General features: G+C 39.6%; 1 protein-coding gene across 10 annotated transcripts in view; it reads left to right on the forward strand.

The window, feature by feature from the left end:
* Nucleotides 1–25671, forward strand: part of ROBO1 (roundabout guidance receptor 1) — a 669323-nt gene that overhangs the window by 425261 nt on the left and 218391 nt on the right. For all 10 annotated transcript variants that reach the window (XM_048495370.1, XM_048495373.1, XM_048495374.1 and 7 more), the window contains one exon: nucleotides 7971–8297. In XM_048495370.1, the coding sequence (XP_048351327.1) occupies nucleotides 7971–8297 (327 nt within the window). The remainder of the gene's footprint in view (nucleotides 1–7970; nucleotides 8298–25671) is intronic.

The following is a 25671-nucleotide window of genomic DNA, read 5'->3' on the forward strand; positions in this document are numbered from 1 at the left end:
CTTCATCTGATACAATTTTGGCCATAATGATATTGCATCCTCAAATGGCTAAACATGTCATAACATTATATATATTTTTAAATGTGCAGCTATTCTGTAAGCCGCCTCGAGCCCTTCGGGGGTGAGGCGGCTTATAAATCCCATAATAAATAAATAAATAAATAAATAAATAAATAAATAAATAAATACTCAGGCTATCTAATTTCCTCTTCTTTTTTGTATTCTCTGGACTTTCTTAGACTAAGGGACATTTTTGGTTCAGGTTGTGCAAACTGTCATGAAATCTTGCATCAGTGGCATTTGTTTGAATATCAATGATTTATAATAACACTGATAACAGTTGCTGGTCTTCTAAAAAACCAGGAGCAGATTTCTTCCATATGTGTAGCATCCCAACAGGACAAAAATGTTTTGGGAATAGGATAACTAGATTAGTGACAATACCTTTTCAATTTAAGGTAGATAATACTATTGAATGTGTTTTGCTATGTAGTTTCAATTCCTGAACAGTATCAGATTATTGCTTTACATTTATTGATGTCTGCAACATATGTCTTTACAGAAACATGGAAATTCAATATTGAATTATAGACCTTTAGTTAGAGATTGATCAATTAAAGTGAAGGAGTGGTTTAAACTGTTAATATCAACTTTATTGAAAAAAATAAAGATCATCAAAATGTAATCATATCTTGGGATGCTATGATTCTAAAGATAGAAATGCATGTGATTTGAAATTGGAACAAATTGATGAGCTAACTGTTAATTGATGTTTATAGTTTGAAGTGACATTTGTGTATCATTTTTCTTTGTACTCTGTTCTCCATATATACACACAGTGTAAAATGGAACCATTGGATTTTTCACATTTCTTCTGCCAAAACATTGTCATCATTGTAATTTGTGAAAAGACAGAAACATTTTACATATTTTCATACATTTCGGAGGGTCTTGCTCAGAGGTGGAATTCAGATAATTTAACAACCAGTTCTGGTGGTGGGATTCAAATAATTTAACAACTGCTTTTTTACAAGCACCATTTTAACAACCGGTTCTGCGAAAGTGGTGGAAACCTACTGAATCCCATTACTGGTCTCGCTCCTTGTAGTAAAGCAAGATTTATTTCTCAAGAATTTTTTTGTCTTGTAATAATTGTTGCTAATGATATCAGTCAGTTCAAAAAACTGAAAATTCTCCTTTTATCTTGAGCATATCTATACAAAATAGAATTTAAAAAACATTGTTTGTCATGGTGCAGAGGCTAGTGAACCTCAATAGCATAAAATAAAATGAAGTACCGTGTTACTTACATCCAGGTATTCTCCAACAACAATTAAATTTGGAAACCTTTTTGTCATACTGTTCATTTAAATTACAAACTCTGTAGGGGCTGGTAGTGTTTATTTACCTGCAAAAATATTACACCTTATATTCTTTTTGCCTCATTAACTTTGTGTTAACTAATTCTTAGTGAATGTTGGAAGAGTTGACTTAAAAGTTTCAATATGACTGAGGTTGACTGCATTCCTTCAGGGATTTGTTACTAATCCTTTAAAAGGCTATTGAAATATTTTGTTTTCTAAATGTATACATGTCTCTACAAAATTAACCCTAAAGTTTTGCATTAGTACTTTGTGTCAGGGGAGCTAATGCCTCATATAAACCAGAGCTCTTTAAACAACTTATTTAAGTGTGACTTTTATGTAGTAATTTTTTAAAAGCTTCACTAAATGTCTGAATAGAAGACTATCAGGAAAACACAAGAAACATCAGAAGATTCATGACAGGTTCTTATAGAAACTGTATATCTTAGCACGTTGTTCATGGGAAAGTGGTACCATTCATATCAGATTAGATTGCTTTCATTTTCCATGCCATAGCAAACAGGTATGCATTGTAGTAGTACAGAAATTTTTGTTGCTTGCTTGAATTTTCATGTTATATTACTTAATATAACTTGTAGTTTAACTATTATCCCTGAAATCAGGCTCCATCCCTGAAGACTGGAAGTATGGCCAATGTCACACCAATCTTTAAGAAAGGATCTAGGGGGGACCCGGGAAATTACAGGCCAGTCAGTTTGACATCTGTTCCTGGTAAATTAGTAGAATCTATCATTAAAGATAAAATTATAAAACAGGTAGAAAAGCAAGACCTGCTGAGAAAGAGTCAGCATGGCTTTTGCAGAGGCAAATCCTGTCTTACAAACTTACTAGAGTTCTTTGAGGGTGTAAACAGGCATGTGGACAGGGGTGAAACCGGGTGGACATTGTCTACTTGGATTTCCAAAAGGCTTTTGACAAAGTTCCTCACCAGAGACTATTGAGAAAACTCAGCAATGAAGGAATAAGAGGGGAAGTCCTCCTATGGATTAAAAACTGGTTGAGAAACAGGAAACAAAGAGTGGGTGTAAATGGGAAGCTCTCACAATGGAGAGATGTCGGGAGTGGTGTCCCCCAAGGATCCGTTTTGGGACCAGTGCTCTTTAACCTATTCATAAATGACCTGGAAGTAGGTGTGGGTCGCGTGGTGGCCAAGTTTGCAGATGATACCAAATTATGTAGGGTGGTGGAGAACCACAAAGGATTGCGAAGAGCTCCAAGCGGACTTTGATAAATTAGGGTGAGTGGGCTTCCAGAAAATGGCAAATGCAGTTCAATGTAGCAAAATGTAAAGTGATGCACAGGGGGGCAAAAAATCCAAACTTCTCCACATACATCACACAGGGGTCAGTGCCACTAGTCATGACCAGGGAAAGGGATTTAGGCTGCCTTTAGTTGATAGTTCCAAGGGAATGTCAACTCAATGCCCGGCAGCTGTTAAAAAAGCAAACTCTATGCTGGGGATCATTCGAAAAGGAATTGATAATAAAACTGCAAAGATTGTCATGCCCTTTATATAAAGCAGTGGTGCGACCGCACTTGGAGTACTGTGTCCAGTTCTGGTCGCCGCATCTCAAAAAGGATATTGAGGAGATAGAAAAAGTGCAGAGAAGGGCAACAAGGATGATTGAGGGACTGGAGGAGAAGTCGATTTATGGCTACCAATCTTGATCCTCCTTGATCTGAGATTGCAAATGCCTTAACAGACCAGGTGATCGGGAGCAACAGCCGCAGAAGGCCATTGTGTTCACATCCTACATGTAAGCTCTCAAAGGCACCTGGTGGGCCACTGCGAGTAGCAGAGAGCTGGACTAGATGGACTTTGGTCTGATCCAGCTGGCTTGTTCTTATGTTCTTATGTTCTTATATTAAATTATCACCATTATTTATTTGCTGTTTTCCCAATTATTACCATTTTATTATATTTTTCCCTTATTTGAGGAAACTCAGGATGGTGTATATGGTCTCCTCTGTCCAGTTCTGTCCATTCTTCTCCTAAATCTAGCATTGTTCAGTTGTGTATTGTGTTCTTTGTACTGGGACATAGTTCTAAGAATTCATCCTAAGTGTTAGATATGAAGTAATGGCTTGTAAGAAAATCAAAGATCCTAGAAATCTATATGATTAGTGTCCAGCTTTGGACTTACTAGCCTCATGTCTCCTGCCAGTCTGCCTACCATTGAAGCCTGCTTTGCATACTTCTCACATGGTTCTAGTTCCTGGGATAGCTCACAGGGTATATGCCCATATTCCTCAGCATTTTCAATATCCAGTGTTTGACCAGTTTGGGTGTGGTGACGCCACTGGCTTCACAGATTCTAGATGCTGAAACAGCTGGGGAAACATGCATGCATGCCTTTCTGGTGGTCCTCTGGTGTAAAAATAGAGAAAGTGTGGAACAGTCTCATAGCTTCATGTCTACCGAAACGCTCTGGGTATCTTGGCAGCTATTACTATGGGTCACTGGAAACTTTCTAGAGGCACAGCCACTATTTCTCCCAAGCCTTACCACTACCAAAGGCAAGGTCACCACAACTTTTCAGTCATTGCCTTTCAAGTGAATTGTTTAAAAATGCTGGAATTCCTGGCCAAAAGATGCACACCCCCCCCCCCCAATGGTCTTCCAGTCACTGTTTTTTAAAATATATATATACATAACCGACAAAAAAAGAGAGAAATGTAATAGAAGAGAATATGGGGAAATAGTGCTGGATTAACCTAGTAGCAAAAGTAGCATTTGCTATAGACCTCACATATTCAAGGGTCCCCACACTAAATATTTGCAAGTTGTCTGGTGAAATCGGCATCTCATCATGTTCTTACAAACTGGTAATACTGTTATTTACATGTCAGGGAACTGCATGCTGCATGGTATATGTTGTGTGTTCTCTGTATGTGCAGGTAGGTGTTGTCTCCTTGCTGTGTCATGTGCACAAATGTAGTTTCCTTTGTGCTGTCTCCCATGCTGCCAAATTGCTTCAGCATGTGCTGTTACACCACTCTCGAGGTATGCCTGTGCCACTGCGGTGAGCCTGCAATAAGAGCCCCATTATAACATATGCTACAGGCCTCACACTAGCTTAATCCGGCCCTGGGGAAGGGGGGAGAACAGAGTACACAGACTCACTCACAAACCCCTTGACTCATACAAATACTTGAATGCAGTCAGAATCAAAGCACCATGAAGGGACACAGTGATACAATACAGCTCACAACCTGGCCACAAGATCTCAAAGTTTCACTTCTCCCTCAAAGGTCTAACACACCCTGGTCTGCTCTGCACAGCCTAAATAAGACATCCTGGGAACGCTAAAAAAAAAGGAGTCCTGGGAAGGTACTCTGCACAGCTTTCTTTCCAAGACATCCTCAGGATGCCTTATTTTAGCTCAAGGCATCTTTTTTGAAGAATGCTTCTAAGGGCACCTTTTCTTTGCCTAGGTGCTTGCAAGATGTCTCCTGCCTGGCTGTGTGGAATGCAGAGATCAGGAGGCATCATATTTTTCTCACCTGACCATTTTGCTCTCCAGTTGGTTTCATCCTCAGCTTTTGCCTGGCATTTTGTGTGCAGCTGAAGGGATATTCTCTACCACCATTTTCTGAAGGTTATCCCAGGATGTTTGCTCTTCAGGCTCTGATCCTGGGTGTCTTTTCAGCCCAGAAAGTACATAGTTGTACTCAGCTGCTCCTGCTGATTCCGGCAATCCTTTTTTTTCGGGGGGGGGGGGGCTATCTTTAAAGATATGCAGACATGCAAAACATAATGCAAAACTTTTACAGCCCTGGCCCCTGCCTGGTGGAACACTCTTCCTCCAGCTGTCCGGTCCCTCACCCCCCAAGTGGGATCTCGGTGAGTTCCCAAGTAGGGCCTGCAAGATCGGAGTTGTTCCACCTGGCCTTTGGAGTGTCCAGTCAGCTGATATAAGTGCCCCCCCGCCTCCCTTCCTACATTTTGCAAGCTCCATTACCATCTATGGGCTTCACTCTTTTTCTCCCCTTCTGGGAGAGTTTTAATAGGGATTGTTGCGGGCATTGCTGTTATTAGTCGCTCTTAATTGCTGCATTTTAACTTAAATTATTTATAGTCTCATTATGTAACTGTTATTTTATGTTGTTCACCGCCCAGAGCCCTTCGGGGGTTGGGCGGTCTATAAGACTGAGAAATAAATAAATAAATAAATAAATAAATACTCTTCAAAGATAGCTACTCCAACATTTTTTTTTTAAAAAAGAACTATATATTGCTGGAGTTGGCCAGACCAACTGAGTACAACTATGTATGTTTTGGGCTGAAAAGGTGCCCAGGGTCGGAGTTTGCAGAGCAAACGTCCAGGGATAACCTTCACCAAATGAAGGCAGGGAGAATCCATTTCAGCTGCAGCCAAAATGTCAGGTGGTGAAACTGACCAAAGAGGAAAAATGGTCAGGCTGTGCCTCTTCCCCTCTGATACCTTATTGTCTGAAAAGTACAATCTGGTGGTGTCACTTCTTTTAAGATTTGCCCCCGACATCTTATTTTGGGTGAGCAGAGTGAAACGATGCAATCACTTCTTAAGACCGTGGTTCTTTACACTCTAGATACTATGGATCATACTTCCCATCAGCCTTTCCTGCCAGCATACAACTGGCCATAAGTGCTGGTGGTGGGCTGATGGGAATTGTAGTCCATAACATCTGGAGTGCCAAAGGTTCGCCACCACTGTCTTAAGACATCCCACAGAGATATATATAAAAGACACACAGCAAATATATATATATTTGTTGTGTGTCTTTTAGCAGCAGGTGGCAAAAGGTTTCTCTGTGAGGGTGAGATAGCTTCTTTCCCCATGAACGGCTGTTTTATTCCCCCAGCTAGTCATGCTTCAAGCTTCATTTGAAGCTGGACTGGGGTAAATCACAACTCAGTGACTGTGAATGCCCCTTCCTGTGGCCATTTGATGCAACTTCAACAGAAGGCACAGCTTACAAATGATCTTTTTCAAAAGCACCTTATTAACTGCTGAGAAAGAGCTAGGTGGTATCACCATCAAGGAAAGGAAGGAGAGGACTGCAGTTGCAGAAAGAAAAAAGAGGTGGACCACTGGCTGCTATTGTGCTGGGGAATAGATACTATCTCTTCTTTCCAGGGGTAGCTGCGACTTCAGCCTGGCTAGGTAGCTGGCTTGTTCTGTCCCTTAATCCGTCCATCTCAGAGATTCAGTGTGTTAGGCTGACCACCAGACAAGGAGGTGAAGGAAATGCCTTCCATAAGCCCACGAGAGTCTGCAACCACTTCCGCAGGCTTCACAACCCACTTGTGAGTCCCTACCCACAGGCTGGGAAACAGTGGTTTATAGGAAGGTTTCAAATTTTGTTCATTGAAATAACAGGAGCTTCCCACTGTTTTGAAGTGACAACTGGTCCAAAAAAGCTGCAGCTAGGTTCCTTATTGGAACTGAATTTAGGAAGCATATGAAATAATTTTGAAATGAACTTAATTACCAGATGGTCTTTGTGCGGAATTAAAAATAACTAAAAGTTTTGATTGTATAGAGGGTTAGCCATAGCTAACATACATTTATACATTTTGCCTCCTTTGTTGAGATTATCTGAGGGTTTTTTTTGGGCTGTATTTAATTACATTTAATTTAACATTTACATTTAATTACAGGCTTTTTTGAAAAGGAGTTCTGTACCTGTGGCTCCACCACTAAAGTGGCTCTGTGATTATAATGTAGAACTCCTTATCAGAGGTTGTAAAATTATCTGCAATTTTCTTGGACATTAAGGTGTAGGCAACTCCCTTTGAGAGACCATTTGTTTAGAAGTTGCCAACAAAAATTTCAAGTATACATTTGTACAATTTTTGTCTCACCTTATCTGCCTTGTTGATGTTATTTTATGTCAATTTAAGTGCTATGTGTTGGCCAATTTGCATTTTTTAAAAGTTTATTTTTATTTTGAATAACTTTGAGAAGTCTGCTATACTCCCACCGTAAGATAAAAGGAGATTTGTATATTCATCTGCCACTAACTGGACTCTCTATGCTGTAGAATGCTCCACTTGGGGCCCAGTGCCTGGTAGTTCAGCGGAACAGGATACAGGACCCAAGTGGAGCATTCCTTAGCAAAGAAGGTCCAGTTAGTGTTGGATAAATATGCAAGTCTTCTATCTTTCAGTGGGATAGAGCATAGGAAGGTAAATTCATGTTGAAACATAATCAAAACAGTGTTGTATCGAGATAATAATCATGAACACAATAATATGTTCAAATGATTAGTGAAACCAATATGATGAATAATCTTCATTGGTTTCCAGGGTTACCCTTTAAAAACACAATGTTTATAAAGTGCATACCGAATAATAAGAAATAATTGAAGGTATATAAATTCAATGAGCTTCCTGTTTTGGTGAAATTGTAGCAGTCATGGAGGTTGTGTATATGTTCAACTGAGTATTTTGTCATTCCACTTTTTTCATGTATCTTCAAGTAATTGTCTTAAAATGCAGTTGTAATGGCCTAGGCTTTTATTACTTAAAGGTTGAGCATTTCTTTTAGATCTAGGAAGTAGGAAAACATATTTTTAAATTGTTCTTATTATTTCTTTTAGGTTCGCGTCTTCGCCAAGAGGATTTCCCCCCAAAGATTGTTGAACATCCTTCGGATCTAATTGTGTCTAAAGGTGAACCAGCAACTTTGAACTGTAAGGCTGAGGGCAGGCCTGCACCAACTATTGAATGGTATAAAGGAGGAGAAAGGGTTGAAACTGACAAAGATGATCCTCGCTCTAATAGGATGTTGCTGCCAAGTGGATCTTTATTTTTCTTACGTATAGTTCATGGTCGCAAGAGTAGACCTGATGAAGGAGTCTATGTCTGTGTAGCAAGGAATTACCTTGGTGAAGCTGTGAGCCATAATGCATCGTTGGAAGTAGCAAGTAAGTTATTCTTTCTGTCCCACGCTCCTTTCACTAGCAGTCACTTTGACAGTAATTACTTTAGTAGCTCTAGGCATTTATTAGCATTTATTATACTTTTAGAAAATATAGGAAGAAGCCATCTTGATAAATTTCACTGTCCAACACTAATATTCTACCAGCACTAGTGTGGAATGTTTACACACACACACCAGTATCTTTTATGATAAGAAAGCCTCTAGAAATCAGGGTGTTCTTGTGCTCATTTGCATCTGTCAGGTAGTGTTGCAGCATAAGTCCCATACTCCATTTATTTATTTCAGTGATGTTGTATTGGTAGATAGTTAATGTGCTTAGTACATTGCTTTAATACAGATTGTTGGCATTCACATTGGGGTGCATGGGCCAGGCAGACAGAGGATATTATTGGAGTTGTGTGCTTGGTGAGGTATTTTCATCATTGTTTTTCACTTGAAGCATTGACATGAGTAAAGGTTTTCCCACAGTTTCAGGTACTGTGAGTAATTTGCCATAGAAGAGCTGTGAATGATTCATATCTGAGGTACCCAGTAAAGTCTTTAACTATATGGTTGGTAAGTGAATCAGTTGTTCAGGAAAACCCTTTAAACAATGCATACAGTTGCTACTCTCTGCCGAGAATTCTTTAACATGTCTTAGTTTTAGTTTTGTAAGAATACTAATGCTGATATGAAATTGATTTATTTTTACACATTTCAGTATCTATCACAAAGGCGATTTAAGTATACATTCTGTTTAACATTTGGCATTATTTGTAGCAAAGTATGGTGTTTTGTAGCCTGCAAATGTTATTGTGTTTTGTTATTTTTCATGTAATGTTTTCATGTTTCAGTTAAGTATACACTGATGATGAGTATTTAGACTTTGCGAGTTTACTTGTCCATTACAGGTATTATCTTTGTCTTCAGGGATATTGATTTACATTGCAATGAAGGGCTCTTTGATTATAGGTAGAGCTGGCACTGAAAAATAACCCAGTGGGTTATTCTTATTCTTAAATGAAGGTAAAATTATTTCCCATGTTCACTTAAACATGATAATGTAGAAGTCACACATTGAAAGTAAAAACAACAACAAAACCTGCAGTGGAGAAATAATTCCCCCTACAGACATAAGTCGAATTGAAAACGAAAAAAAAAGATAGCTAACACTTTAGTGGGAACAGAGCACCTGTTTTGGATTGTAAAGGCTTAAGCCCTAGTTGGTCTTTTTTATCTGCCAGATGTGCAACTTACAGAGCAAACATGATGAAAAACAGTTTTCCAGAAATATTTGAACCTATGGCTAAATCTGCCAGTTAGTATGAGGCTGATTTCTTAGATGTAGTAGTGATATGTTTGATGTTTATGTAAAGTGCCATCAAGTTATGGCAACCCAGTAGGGTTTTCAAGCCAAGAGATTAATAGAAGTGGTTTGCAATTGCTTTCCTCTGCATAGTGACCTTGGTAGTCCTTGGAGGTCTCTCATCAAAATATTTAACCCTTCTTAGCTTTTGAGATCTAATAAGATCAGGGGTAGCCTGGACCTCCCTGCTGCTCCAGAGACTAGGACCAGGAGTAATGGGTTCAAGGCAAAGGAAAAGAGAAAAACTTCCTGACAGTAAGGACAGTTCAACAGTGGAATGCACTACCTCAGAGTGCAGTGGATTCTCCTTCTTTGGAGGTTTTTAAAGAGAGGCTCAATGGCCATCTGTCAGGAGTGCTTTGATTGCAGGGGGTTGGAGGCCCTTGAGATGTCTTCCAACTCTATGTTTCCAGGGCAGGGCAATGTGTTTAATTGTTCCTCCAGTATCCCAGAAAGGTTCCATTTGATTCAAACTCAGTATAAACAAAAATCCCAAGTGTTCTTGGAAAAAGAGTAACAAAATGTGATTTTATAACTGTGGCTAAATCTTAAGGCAGTTGAACAATGAAAAAGTAACACTTTTTCTTCCTCATGGGAAAGTTACCTGTGGTGAAATGGCTGGTGCTAAAATTTTCTCAGCACTAAATAAATCATTTCCCCCAAATTTTGCTGTTTGAACAGAGTTTACTTTTATGTACTTTTGTACTCCCTTTGGTATATTGTTTTTGAAGCAGCTGAGATATTTTATAGAAAGTACCACATCTCTTTGAAGAAATTGAATTTTCCAAGGTACATATTGACAATGGTCTGATCTGAGGCAAAACATTATAGGAAGATAAAGACTTACAATGTTTAAAAAGTACAAAGAGTGGGTCCAAAAATGAATAACCAAAATGCAAATACAGGGTTCAAGGTTTAGGTGAAAGGTTAATTGAAAAGGATATAGGTGTCCTGTATTCTGAACACTTTGTGCCTTCAACAAAAAGACAAAGAACTAAACATTTGAAATAGTGAATTTATTTTGAGAGTGTTCCTACAAAACACAATATTTTGTATCATCAACTGTAAAATAATGCATTGGGGACACAGAATGAAAATTTAGACAAGAAGCTTGAAAAACAAGCAGCTAATCAAAACAGCTCCTGTATTAAAATATTTTGATAATAAAAAGGAAATGGTAAACTGATGTCTCAAACAAATTAATTGGAGTAATACTGCCAAAATATAGTGATTCTTGGAGAGCAGTGTAAATGCTTCTAATACTGTCATAGAAACAAAGGGCTGGTGTGTACAAACAGAAAAAGGAAATTTTGGATCTTGTATTATTGTAAAAGTTTCATGTGTTCATGTGGTAGCAGCAGACAATATTTGGCAGTACCATCCCAGAAAATGATGGGGTTTTTGACATTATTCAGGTCAACCTAATAAAAAAAAAATCTTCCCAGTATCAACAGCAATGATTATTTTGTACTGATTACAGTATTCCCTTAGACTGAGATGCATTCACTCTTAAGATTTTTAATGTTTCATGTGTAACTTGTCTGTGACACAAGTTGTTTTACAACACAGGCAATATAGGAAGCTGAAGTGAATGTATGAACATGGAACGATAGAATCTCGGAGATATGAAAAATTTGCCTCAGTAACAAAAGTGGTTTGTTGTGATGCTTATGTGCTTTCTCTTTCCTTGCCTCTCCAGTCAGACTCTCACATGGACAGTGACTGAAGACTTCATGTGTAGTTCCCAATCTGTTGTGATCTTCAGTGTGGGTTTTTACTTGTCATGATCTTTAAAAAATTGGAATCCCCCCCCCCCCCAAAATCTGGGATACTGTATTACCGTATTCAAACCTAGTGTAAAATCCAAGTTTGTGCTTTTTCTTCTGCTTCTTGTTCCTGGATGCTTTTTCCAGTTCCTTTCCTGCCTAGGAAAGGGAGACAGGGAGTTAGCATAGTCTCTGAAATTCTTGCCTTCTATCTTTTCTCTTGATTCTTCTCTTCTCCTGGAGGCAATCTCGGGCATCTTGGATGGGTGATTTCCAACCTATACTCAGAGAGGCAGGACTTAAAGATGTCACTTCCTGTGGTAGGCTTGGCATCCATCTTAGATCCCCAGTATGGTTCCTGCCTCAGACAGGGAGAGCAGTGCTTGTTCAGGGCTCCAAGCTTCTAGACTGTTGGACTCTTGTGTTTTTCATTTTGTCTTGTCTTGGTATGATCATCTTGTACTGTAAGTCTGTCTGTTCCCTTGAGTGTTATGGAGTGAGTGTTGTGAAGTGTTTGATCCCTTTCAAAAAAAACCCCGCCAATTTGAGTCCCCCTAAGATGGCCGCCTAGGCGCACTTCTTCTCTCCTCAGCTGGAGACCTTTAGCAGGTCAGCTGCAGAAGGCACAAAGGCAGCGACCCATAGGGGTCCGCGGGAGCCCGGTTCAACCAGAACCTCGCAGGAGGCCACTAAGTCTTCCCTTTCGGCCGTCTTAGGCCCAGCAGTGGCAGCAGCGGCCTTCTGGGACCGCACGTGGATGCCGGAGCACCAGCGTCCCTATTAGGGCCATGGCTGGCGGAGCTCCTATTTCCCCCCAATGCTTGCAAAGGGAAGAAAAACCCCCAAGGAGCTTCTTTTTGCAAAAGGTTGTTTAAGTTTAAAAAAAGAGAATGGAGAAATTTCCTTCCTCAACATTGCCTGTTTGTATACATTCCTTCTGAATTACACATATGAATGTGAAATGTAGGCTTGATTAATTTATTTTATAATTTCAGGCTGTGAAAAATAAATCTGTACATAAGATACTTGCTGAAATTTATTTCAAAAATAGCTAATGCAATGGCCCAGCAGTTTCATCTTGATCTGGAGCATGTTATTTGAAATAGCTGAATGTTTTTGCAGTTTTGTAAAAAAGGGAGGTTTTCAGGTTAGTGGGAATGTCATATGCTTTAAATATCAGAATCCAGTAGCAGCCAGAAATACAATGCATGCCTCTTCATGTCCTTCTTTAGCATAAATGGAAATTTCAGTATTAATTTAGTCCAGGTGTTGCCATGATTTTTTATAAGAGGTTTGATACTGTGCCTTGGCAGTGCTTATTCAGTAAAATAATACAGGTGCTTGAAGCACAAGGGTTCAGACTCTCTTCTTCAAATTGTTTAGAAAATGTTCCTTGAAACATTTTTATCTTGAAATTCCCTGCAGATGAGGTACAGTTGCCCAACCACAGACAGACACAGACTCAACAGTTCCTAACTCTGCCCACAAGGGTAGGTGAGAACCAGATTGCTAATGCTAACCAGATGCTAGTGAATACCTTTGCACAATTGTGTGCCAGTAAAACCTTTTACTTTCATTGCCCTGGAGTGCACTGCTAATATTGGTGTTCTGCCAACAGTAGAATCTGTTTCTAGCAGAATTTGTGATTTCTAGCCTTTACTGTTATCCTTTTGATTATTATAGAAATTAGTACTTATGACTCAAACGGCACAGTCGGCGTTTCTTTTGCTAGGAGATTCACTTTCAGTAGTAGCCACAAAAGCCATTGCCTGCAATAGGCCGAAGTAAGATCCTGGCGAAACCAAAATCTATTATCTGAGTATAATAGGCTGGTTATATGCTTATCTTTGTGTGGGGGCAGGGGTGAAAGGGATGCTATCATTTACAAGGATTTCTTTGGTTAACATCAATTTCGGTGCTGTGTAAAAAAAACACCTTTTAATTTCTTCCTTCTCCTTTGTTATGAATGACAAATTTCTAAAACCTTTTCACTCTGTCCTGTCCTGAGGGCCTAACTAGCTTTTGTAAAGTCTAAGTGAAATTCTGATGAGAGAGTGACATGATTGATTTTCATATGTGCATGCTTGCTTGGAAAAAAAGCATGATTTGTTTTGAACTCAGGTCATTCATTATGTACAAATCCCATTGTGACTGACTTAAAGAGAGCTATTTTTTCCAGTTTCAGTATTTTTCTTAATAAGTTTTCTCCATGTGAATACACATGGAATGGTAGCTTTTGAACTTCAATTTTGTGAGCTTCTGCAACAGCTTGATCATAGTTTCAGAGGATAGCTGTGGTGGTCTGCTGTAGGACCTTAGAGGGCAGCAAGATTTTAGAGGCGTATGACTCTTGAAAGTTCATATCTCCCCTCCAAAATCTTGTTTGTCTGTAAGATTGGTCTCAAATCTAGCTTGATTATAGGTGATATTACCAGTTGGACCAACTTACTAAGAATTTCCACCTCAGTGTGGGGAGCAAGGCTAGACTTTTTTTCATTTTTGATGTCATTTTTAGGGTACCTAATCTTGATGCCTGGTTACCTATATATTTGCCTCTAGACATGTTAGTCTTGTTACCTATATGCTTGTGTTCGCTGCATTGTTTTATTTGTAATCTACCTTAAGGCTCAACAAAGCAGGCAGGCTGAGTTAACCAATAAACATTATGTATGTATGCATTGTCAACTTGCAATGTACAAAGACCCCTGCAGTGTGAAGCAAATGTCATTTGCTGTTGCTTTCCTCTGCAGAGTCTTTGGTTGTCTCCCATTTAATTACCAACCTTTCTTGGTTTCTGAGATCTGATGAGATTGGGCTATTCCATGTTGCCTTCCCTCTCCAATATATGTTCACTTGGTCAGAATTGTTGACTTTTGTCATGGATCTGGAGATCCATGACCATGTGAAAACAAAACAAATAAAAATCTTTAACATTAGTTAATATACAGTACAATATTGCTATTCACATGCATGACCTTTAAAATATTGTATTAAAAAGTCTAATTAGAGATTGGGCTTTTTTTTTCGCAGGGTAGGGGTCTTAAAATGTTTGCTAGTAGAAGCCCTGAAGGATTCCTGTTTGAAAGCCATTGGAAGCACTCCTGCTTCTGTTTTCTTGGGAGAAAATAAGAAGAGAGAGTTCTTACTGGCATTGTAAATGCTAATTTAGTTTCTTGTTACATGAATGGTAAAAGATATTCCTGTGTGAATCTATAAAGACTTTTCCCTCAAGAAAATTTAAACTTACATAACCTTGAACATCAAGGGTCATTCATTTTGATTTCATCTTCTTTATAGCATTTGCTTAAACCAGTCATGTTGCTCAATGAGGTTTCTTTGGGTTTTTTGTATCCAGATAATTCAGATGACAGTCATCTGACCTAACTTGGATCCAGCATGTTAATTGCTTGCAGCTGATTGCATTGAATTTTCAATGAAATTTAATTTAAAAGTCTCCTCTCCATTGTAGAGGATTCTTCTCTACGTCATCTGTTAAGCAGTGCACAGTCAGCATATGGCTATTCCTCTTCTATTTAAGCTGTTTTCTCCTGAGAAAGGGAAATTCCCCCCAGACCAGACAGACATCTGCTGGCTCTCTTACCAGCAAAGCCACACAAGAGTTATCTTTCCTGTGATTAAAAGAAATAACGTCTGGAGGTTTTTAGTTTTTGTTCAATTAATCAAAGATTAAACCCATGTGGGACTCAGGGAAACTGAGCTCCTTTGTGTGTTCCATCTATTGCTAAGGATACCAAGGCTGAAATTTGAGATGTTACTGACAGTTTTTTTCTTTCTGCTATACCAAAATCTAAAATACCCTTGCATTGATTTTCCAAAGTAATAGTTTAGCAAGAGAAATATTAAAATAGCACTGTTGGTGTTTTTTTCAAAATAAGTCAGAATTTATAATATCTAATACATTAACAAGAGGAACAGGGGACTAGCAGACAGTGTCCAAAGGACTGCTCAGGTATAACTGTTTTGCTTCAAAGATACATTGGTGTCTTTCCCCTCAATTGCTTAAACAGTTTCCAAATGCTAAGTGTGCCATTATTCCAGCATTAACAATTTCTACTCTTTTTCAAATAATAACAGTGCTGCTAAACATTTTGTTGGAATCTTAGGCCATGCATGTGGTAAGCCTATCCGTGGCTTTAAAGAAACAAAACATTGAACAAAGTTGTGCCACTTGTCATGAATATCTTGTAAATAGCACATTAGAACTATGAGCTTCTCAAATGGTTTTAGAATTGTGTATTTTGTTCTCACTTCCCAATCACCTGCCCCTCTCCCGTTAAAAAACAAGAAGCAGGATCCATTTTGGCTTCCTAAAGTTTTACTAAGCTTGTGAACTGAACATTTCATAAGATCAGGATGGCAGCAATTAAGTAGATTCTCTGAATACCAGACCTCTTTCAGATTTTTTTTTCATCTGTCACTAGTAAGAAGCTCAGTACAGACTATTTATCTGAAGATAATTTGTTTGGCTCCAGTTTTATTGGCAGAATTAGGTCTCTGGCTTCATTTTGAAATGGTAAAGCCCCTAAAGAGTTCTTTTTTCCCCCTCTTCTCATTCTGGGAGGCAAACAGCTTGCTCCTATTTTCAGACTTGTTTATATGCATAGGTATGCTTCTTTTACTCTTTACATTAATCCCAGTTATTTTTCTAGGAGTCGTCTTATCACGAGGTTTGAATCTATACTGCACTGTTCAGGACAGATAAAGGATAAAACCTTTAGTGTTAGCAAACAAAATATTTTTACATTGGTATCATGATCAGATAGAATAGCTATTTTAAATTTTTGCCACTTTCGAAAATGCATGCAAAATTGTGCCCTTGGATGGTAAAATTGTAGTCCTACTGTTTAATAGTAATAACCAGTGTGAATTCAGCAGTGTCTTGCTGAAAGTGTGAATCACTAAGGAATTATCATACCATGGGGGAGTGTGAGAGGGAAATTTGAGATACCTTCTGCAAGTCCTTTGAGTCCTCCACTTTTTTTTAACCTATTCACAGTCTTTTTAAGCATCCAGTGTTTTCTTTATTAGAGATATTTATTAACCAACTTTCTTCCTTACGGAGCTCAAGGTGGCTTACAATATTAATAAAGTACATAAGCAAAATTTATTATAATATAGAAAAATTACATAAAAACATACACACACACACACACACACACACACACACACACACACACACACCCCACTACTTGGGACTCAGGAATATATTACAGAAAGCAGTCCTTCAAACACCCTGATCATGTAAGTTTTTAAAGGACAAAATAGATATATTGAATTAAGATCTAGAGCTGATCGACTCTAGAGCCATACTTACTGTAATATTTAGGTCACATGCTCCAAACACCTGGCCCCAACCAGTTAAATATGTTATAAGTAAGTCTAGCCACAGAACTCTGCCCTATCTAAAGCTTCTGTACACTCGTCAAGGGTAGTTCCAAATGGTGTCCATTGCTGTAGCTAATCTAGGTGTAACTAATTCATGGATCACTGTAGTTAGATCTGACTGAACCAGGAATGGATGCAATTGGTGCATCAGTTGAAGTTGTGCAAAAGCACTCTGAACTACTTCAGCCACCTGGTTTACTAGGGTGATGGCTGTGTCAAGCAGCACATTCTTTTTGATTGGAGTGAAACCCCATCCAACAGGAGAGATCAGAAGTCCTTGGTCTGCATTTCAAGACATGCTGTATGAGAATTAAGTTTCAGCTTGTTCACCCTCATCCAGTCTATTACTGACTTCAAGCTCTGGTTTAGCATATCAACCCCATCCTAAGAATTAGGTAGAAAAGAAAGGTAGAGCTGAATATCATCTACATATTGGTGACATCACAGCCCATACGTATTGATGACCTCTTTCAGTGGCTTCACATAGGTATTAAATATCATGGGAAGGACAAGAACACCTCAGGTCAATACTATGGGACAACTCAAGAATCCCCACATCATCTTCTGAGATGACACCCCATAAGACTCAAAACACTGTAACATGGTGCCCCCCCCCAAGTTTTGAGAAGTGGTTCAGCAGGTTACTATGGTACTGCAAATCCAGAGAACTAGCAGGATCACATCCTTCCTGTCCAGTTCTTGGTAGAGGTAATCACTCAAGGAGACCCAGATCTGAATCTCTGTTTGCCATGTAATCTTGCTTGGTGACTTTTATAGTATTTACTTTAGTTATTGTCTGTCTTTGTCACTGAGGTAAAAGCAGATTACATAGTTTAAGTAAGGTAAGATCTCTACTAAGCAATGTGATCGGACCAGGATTGTCGAAATCTGAAACAGCGTTAGACTTAATATGTTATATAATGAAAAATGATATTAAATAAGTATAAAGCAGGATCACAGCCAACAGATAATACATACTGAATACAGTGATATTAACAGGTCAGTTACATGGTTATCAGTTAAGAAAAGTGCCTTCTAAAATCATTTTGTCATAATGTAGTCCTATTTCATTTAGAAAATGGCCTTATGAACAATTATACTAACAAAAAGTGTGAGGCTTTCTTGACCTCCTGAGGCAGGCCATTTTCCAAGATGAGCCACATAGAGGATTCATGCGTACAGGTAGGTGTGGATCTTGCTGATTGGCAGGGTGGCTATAGTCACTTACACTCTACCTGGCTGAATGGAAAAATTAGCAACAGTTTCTCACCAGGCTCCATTGCTCTTGGAAGATGTACACATGTAATCTAGGCAACCGCAAACCCACCATATATTTGAAATAATATAGAAGTAGCAGCACCAGTGATTAAAACACACTTTCTAGCTTGAGTGTGTGTGTGTTGGTGTCTGGGAAGCTTATTGTCCTGGGAGAAACTGCTTAAGTAGGAAACTGAATACATTAGAGTGGAGGACCCCAAAACTAAATAAAACTTGAATCTCTGATAGTAGTGAAAATGTTCTGTTTCTTTACAAATGGAATTTGAGAAGAAAATTTTTAAATGAGGTAACAAGTTGTAAACTTAGTGTTTTTCAAAGAGCCATCCGATGTAGTAGTTAGTGTTAGATTTGATTCATTTTGTTTTGCATTTATCTATATCCTGCTTTTCCCACACCCTGGGATTTATAGCCCCTTAGAACATCCTTTTCCCTTTCTCCACTTTCTCATAGCAACAGCCCTATAGGTAGAATAGGATAAGAGTTTGTGACCAGCCCAATATCACCAAGTGAGCTTCCATGATAGAAGTGGGGATTCAAACCCAGGTTTTCCAGGGTCTTCATCTGCCACCACATCACATAGGTTTGAATCCCCATAAGAACATAAGAAAAGCCCCACTGGATCAGGCCAACGCCCACCAATGCAATCTGCTCACTCAATGGGCAACCAAGTGCTTCTAGAAATCCCACAAACATCATGATTTCAGCAGAATTATCCTTCCTGTTTTGCACAGCATTTAATATAACAGTTGTGGTCATCTGATACTGGAAAATCTGCTGTGGAAGCTTGCTGGGTGACTGTGGACTAGTCACACACAGTTGTTGTGAGTTGTTGTGAAAATAAAATGGAGAGAACGATGTAAGTCACTTTGGTTCCCCATTGGACAGCATTATAGAGTACAGTACAGTAAACCTTTATTAGGCATAAATAAATTCTACATATAGTATATCGTATCACAAACAACAATAAAAATCCCAAGACACAAAGTTAGGATAAACTATATGTACAGACTCACCAGAGACCTATTATAATATCCTAATGTTATTTAAGTCGGTTTAAGTAACTTCTCGCGTCTATCACAATTTAAGCATCAAAAGTTGCATCTATGTGGTTAAATATTTGAATAGATCGAGAATCACATTTTAATATCGTCTTTGAGATATTACTTCAGCTAAATATTTAGCAACCTTAGAAATTATCTCAAAATATGCATTATTTAATAGATAATTCATTACATAGACCGAAGGCAAATTAGTTTTGGCTTTAAGGATTGGGGTTATATAGTAACTACGTAGAGCGGAGTGAAGCTGACATTCTAGAAGGATATGCTGAATTGTATCCCCGGCATTAACAGGGCATGGACATCATCTATCTGAAAGCAAAACACCTTGAAATCTACCAGCCATAACTTTAGAAGGAAAGGCGTTTACTCTGGTAAGCATAAATGCTCTGCGATGAAATGGACTGTCGAGGCTAAAAAAGTATTGTGCCATCTTTCTGTGGAGGGTGGGTAAGTTTAACGCGTCAGGGAAACATACTGCAGGTTGTACTGGATGGAGGGATTAAAATTCCATATCAGTCTTTGTCTGTGCAGCCTGAATATGTACTCCTCATTTAAGGGTTCAAAAAATTCCAAAGAGAAACCTAGAGTTTTTAAGCATTATAGAGTATAAATGAAGTAAAGTAAAATAAATTTGCAGTCTTCACTCAGTAATAAGATAGCAGTTGTGGAGAAGCTATGTCTTTTACTAAGGATAATGGTTAAACTTAGTTGAAGATTCTGGAAGTTAATGTGATGCATTTAATATAACAGAGCCCTTGTTAAAATGCCGGAAAATTCAAGTATAGAAGACTGGAATATGAGTTATGTAGAATAGGTCAACAAAAAATTAGGTATTAAATTTTTGTTAACATTGCCTTTGTGCTTTTCACTTTTTAAACCTATTGTTTAATGAACTTTGTCAGATCAAAAGTTTCTTTAGAGATTCAATAACTGAAAGCAGTAATAATTAAATAAGTCTGAAGAAACCACACATTTTAATTTGGAAACTTTTTGGATGGGGAAGCTGTAAAAGCAATGTGAACAACTTGTCCTTTGTTCACAGAAATACAGAAACATTTTTGGTCAGTTTGCACAATCATAGCAGTTACCTCAAAATGAAGTCATGTATTGTTTTTTCATGAAAAATTTTATGGTAAAGTCTGATCTTGTTTAATGGGAAAGAATATTAACATTCTCATGGAGGTAAAAGACCTCTTGTCTGGGTGTTCCTCTGCCCATTTGCAAGGAGGCAGGAAAAGGCTGAAACATCACTTCCTGAAGAGTCCTAGGAAGCCATATTCTCCCCAATATTTTTCCTGCCTCAAAACGGAGAGCAAGGCTTTGTCTAGGCTCCATTAGGATCTGAGATTTCAACCTTTGTCTTCTGTGTGATTTTTGTCTCCTTTTCTGATTTCTTCTGTCCCCTTCTTCTCCTTCCTTTTAAACTCTTTATGAATTAGGAGAGGAGGGTTTTCAGCCAGTTCTCTGCTTCAAGCAGTTGATGGATTCTTCCTGCTCTTTTCCCCTGGCAGCCATTTTAAATGGAGGCCAGGTCATTCTTCCCAGCTAGGTTGCCCGATCGTTGGCAGAAGCAATGAGGGCATGGACCAATCGAGCCTCCCCCCCCCATGTCAGCTCAGGAAGCTCCAACCTCCCTTAGAATCGCAAACCAATCAAACTTGGCAATCTAAGAAGACAACAACTTGAGTGACAGATCGAGACGGAGACAGCGTGGTGGCTCAAAAGAAGTGCCACGTCTTAACACAGATGAGCTCAATGTCCCCCAGGATGTGTCAGGGATTGGCAGCTCTAGCAACGGCACTACAAACTCTCCCAGAGCAGCAGAGTGTCCGGTGACCGAGCAACAAATGGAGATCTTTGCAGGGCTGGAGCAAACTTCCAGGCAAAATCTTGGTGGTGCAGGGGGAGGAGGAGGAGGCGGCAGTGTAACCAAGACTGTGGCTGCCGTTACTTATGAGTAGCCCCAGCTCCCTGGCAAATACTTCTCCCCCTGCCCTGGTTAACCTTTTTAGGCAGGCCATGCGGGATGAAATTCAGAAATACCATGATACCAGGGGACTACATGGACCCCCAGTTCATGCCCCCAGACACCATTCCAGATCCTCCTATACCCCCATAGGCAGCATTCTGGCAGCAGTAGACATCAAGATCCCCTCAGGTTTCCAGGGGTTGAAGAGCCAGTGACTCTGATCACAGTGCACAAGAGCAGCATTTTTCAGACCCTCAGGACCAACCTATGGATCCTGCAGAGCAGTCCATGAGATTTTTCAAACAGGCAGGTTTACAACTCCTCATTAATAAAACCATCACAGCCCTAGATCTGCATGATACAGAGGATGCAGAGGACCCTTCAACATCATCCTCCACAAAACCAATCAAGAGCTACTCTAAAGGGAAGGCAGGTTATTTCCCCCAAGAAAATAAGGACATTGGTTATTTTCCCATACCAGAATGCTTTGAAAAGCACATTAGAAGGGTATGGCTTAACCCTGCTGCCGATAAGAGTCTCACTCCTTTATTCAGGAAACTCTGTGTAGTGCCTCAATATGTTCATCACCTATTGCAGAACCCACCAGTAGATTCACCAGTGGCTACTCTACATTCAGGGGGCTCGGTAACCAAGGAAAGAGAGGGCAACATAAAAAACCCTCTCGACAGGAGGTCAGAATCAGTTCTTCGAAAATCCCATGATTGGCTAGACACAGTTACCAAAATCTTGGGACCCTCATCCACAGTGGCCTAGAGAATTCTAGAGATGCTCCCTCCAGAGGCAAACTTGCTAAAGTTTGCCTGTGATGGCCGAATGCTGTGGGCATCAGGTTCACCTTCAACTTGGTGCCCACAGCATTTTCCTCTTCCACACACATTTTAGCAAATTTGGCTGGTTCCTTTCAGGAGACTCACACCAGCAGCTACAGGAAATGCCCCCACCCAGAGCAAGATCCCTACCACAGTGCCTCCTGTTGAAACCTCTACCACAGAGCCATCTGGGCATAACAGAAAGCCCCATTGAAGTCTATGGTGGGAAAAGTAATTTTTCCCACCAAAGAACTTGCTGAAGAGCCTGGCAGATTCTGGGGAATGTCTGAGTGTGTAAGTGCTGGCTGCACATTTTTGAAGATAGAGGCGCCAGACTTTCAAGGTGGCTCCAAGAGGCCTTGAGTAATAGCATCCAAGCTTGGTGAGCTTTGCTTCTGGGAGTGGGTGGGGGCGGTGAGAAGTTCTGAGAGAACTCGGCCAGCAGGCTTTCATGTGCAGGAGCGGGGAAACAAAATAAGCCTTTTAGGGGACCATAAAATTGAACCCCCAGAACAAAGGTCTCCAAACTTGGATGCTATTACCAGGAGGCCCTCCTGGAGCCACCCTGAAAGTCTGGTGCCTCTATCTTCAAAAATGTGCAGCCTGCTTACACACTCAGAAATTCCCCATTGGCTACAATGGAGCAAAGTCACTGCAAAACAAAGAATTTTGGGCAAATTTCTTGGGGTACCTGGAAGGGGTGTATTTTTAAAGCTAGTGGCACCAGATTTTCAGGGTATCATCTGTTAATTATTATTATGATGTCACCCAAGTTTGGTGAAGTTAGGTTCAGGGGGACCAAAGTTATGGTCCCTCAAATGGGTAGCCCCCATCTCAGTTTAGCTCCCATTGAAAACAATGGGGATAGGGGCACCCCCTTTGGGGGTCCATAACTTTGCTTCCCGTAAACCAAACATCACCAAATTTGGGTGGTATCATCAGGACAGTCTCTAGATGGTACCCTGAAATTTCGGTGCCGCTAGCCTTAAAAACGCGCCCCCTGCAGGCCGAAACGTGAAAAAACACTTAAAAACTTTAAAAACACACAAACGACCCTGAAATGTTGGCACCCCCCCACGTGACCAAAAGGGGGGCGCCTGGGGACAGAGGGTACCCCCTGTCCCTAGGCAGGAATGCCACTGCCTAGAACAACAAGAGAGGGAGGGTGTCCTCAGTGGCAATCCCAGTGGCAATCTCAGGGATCCTTTTGAGGTAAAAGTTCCTTTCATCCTTACAACAAATCAAGAAAAACCTTCCGAAACGACTGTCCACACAGGCAATGACTACCCGCTCATTCCTTCGCCCGATGGAGTGCACGGCAGAAGGTAGGTCCAGAGCATCCTTCCATGATCAACATTCCGAACTTCTTACAACAAGGTTTCGGCTTACAAAGTGCAACTTTTAGGCGCCAGGTAGTGGCACTTGCCATGGTTTATCCATCGATCTGAGGCATCCCAATTTCAAGACATCCCAATGTCCTCAGTTTTCTGAAGGATGTTCGTCTCTCTCAGCCACCAGTACTGAATAGGTTCCCTTCCTGGTATCTGCACTCAGTTTTCACAGCCCTCGCAAAACCTCCTTTTGAACCAGTACAAACTGAGATGGCTCAGGATGAAGACCTTATTCCTGATTGCAATAACATCGGCCAGACATGTTTCTGAATTAAGAGCACTCTTAGTTAAAGCCAACTTTTGTATGTTCCACAAAGTCAGGGTAGTCCTTCGAACTGACCCTGCTTTTTTACCTAAAGTTAATTCCAACTTCCATCTACGACAAGAGATCATAGTGCCAAATTTTTGCTTGAATCCAAAACATCCAACAGAAAAACTTTGGCATAATTTGAATATACGCCACACTCTTAAGGCGTTCATCATCAGAACTGAAATCTTACGAAAAACAGAGCCTGTTTATTATCATCACCCAACGAAACATAGGGGGATAAATGTCAAAGGCAGCGGTCAGTAGCACCTTAAAAGCTTGCATAATAGAAGCTTACAAGGCATTAGAATTGATTATACCAACAGGTATAAATGGCATAGCAAATCAATAAAGCTGCTTGCAGCGAACAGTCAAATTTGTAGTGATCTTATGTGACCCACATGTTTCATGCATGTACAAACACATAGGGACAAGCTATTATGTACATGCAGAATTCAGATCAGTCCATACTCTTCATGGCCCATGTAGAAAAAAATGGGAACTAATCACTGAATATTGTGCAGAATGATTTACCCTGTCCTCTAATTTGTGTGTGTGTGTGTGTGTTTGTTTGTTTGTGTGGGTGTGGGTGTGTGTGTGTGTGTGTGTGTGTGTGTGTAATGAAAATCACATTAACAGACTGTCCGTTAAGGCTGGCTCCATGGTGATTTGAATCAGCTGCTTTAAGTGACAGATTTTGAAGGAAGAAAACTAACTTCCCATCAATCAACAAGTTCTCTTGCCATCATCAACTGAAAGCCATAATCTTTATGGCAAGATGTGTGTGGTGGTTCCTGAATTTCAAGACATTCTTTTCTGGTCACCATTTCGGATTGCTTTATATCAGGGTAACCAAAATGATGGCTGTACTCTCATGAAAGCAAGCCCTACAGGGCATATGTAGCTTGCTGAACCATAAGTTGCACTTATTTAAATATCTGTTGCACTTACTGATTTGAACTCCTTTTGACTAAAAATTGAAATAGCACTCAGTACATCTGTTTGTTTTTCAATTGTGAACTTTTACATGAAGATAATAGGTTTAAAATCCAAAGTGCTTTTTAATTGTAATTCATTTCAGAAGTTCATACAGTTAAATGGCACTTCAAGATCTTAGTATAAACAAACTTTCCCAGTTATAGTGATATGCAAGAAATTATTTGTGAAGATTATTTATTTTCTTCCGACACTTTTCAGAAGGGCACTTCAACGGTGATAGTCTTTATGAATTGTTTACTTTTTTTCTTTTATATATCACATTGAAACATCTGCTTTTTCCTGCTTGCTTCTATACAAACGACATTTTGTTAATAATAAGCATCCCCATGAATAAGCATTTCTCCTTGCAAAAATGCTACACAATGGTAACAGATATTTCAGGGCAGTATGACTACTTAATGATTGATGACTATTGACTACTGAGGAGACAAACCTGAGCTTGAAAAGTATTTCTGTTTGTTGTAGAAAGCAGAAAGTCAGTATATTTTTTTATTTACCCACCAACTCATTTGGATGTGGTAAAGAGCAATAAAGTGTTCCAAGTACTTCAGAGGCAGTTTTGTACAAAGTCACCACCAGGTTTGGTCTTTCACCTGTAGTTCTTTGAGATGTGTTACTCCTCCCACTATAATAGTCACCCTGCCAAAAAGCAACAGTACATCTTCTGAACAAATGAATGTGATTTTCTCTACAAAGGAATGTGATATTTTTTTCAAAGCACAGAAGTGTCCAAATGACTACTGTTCAAATTATTATGAATTCTGTCTAAAATGCAATAATTTAATGTTTGCTCATCTCAAAACAATTTGTCATTAAAAAATCTTGTTGTTGATCATAAGGCTGTGCTGGGCATCCTCCTGTAGACTTTGCTGTTGGATGGCCCTGCCTGGGTGGCAGGAACCTCAGGTGACCATCCTTGGCCACAATAGAACGATCAGGGGAGAGAAAGTGAAGTGAGCAGGGAGCGACTGGCTGGCAATGGGAAACTGGAAAATGGGAAAGTGT

Source organism: Sphaerodactylus townsendi, linkage group LG04 (genome assembly GCF_021028975.2).
Source record: "Sphaerodactylus townsendi isolate TG3544 linkage group LG04, MPM_Stown_v2.3, whole genome shotgun sequence".
NCBI classification, from domain to species: Eukaryota; Metazoa; Chordata; class Lepidosauria; order Squamata; family Sphaerodactylidae; genus Sphaerodactylus; species Sphaerodactylus townsendi.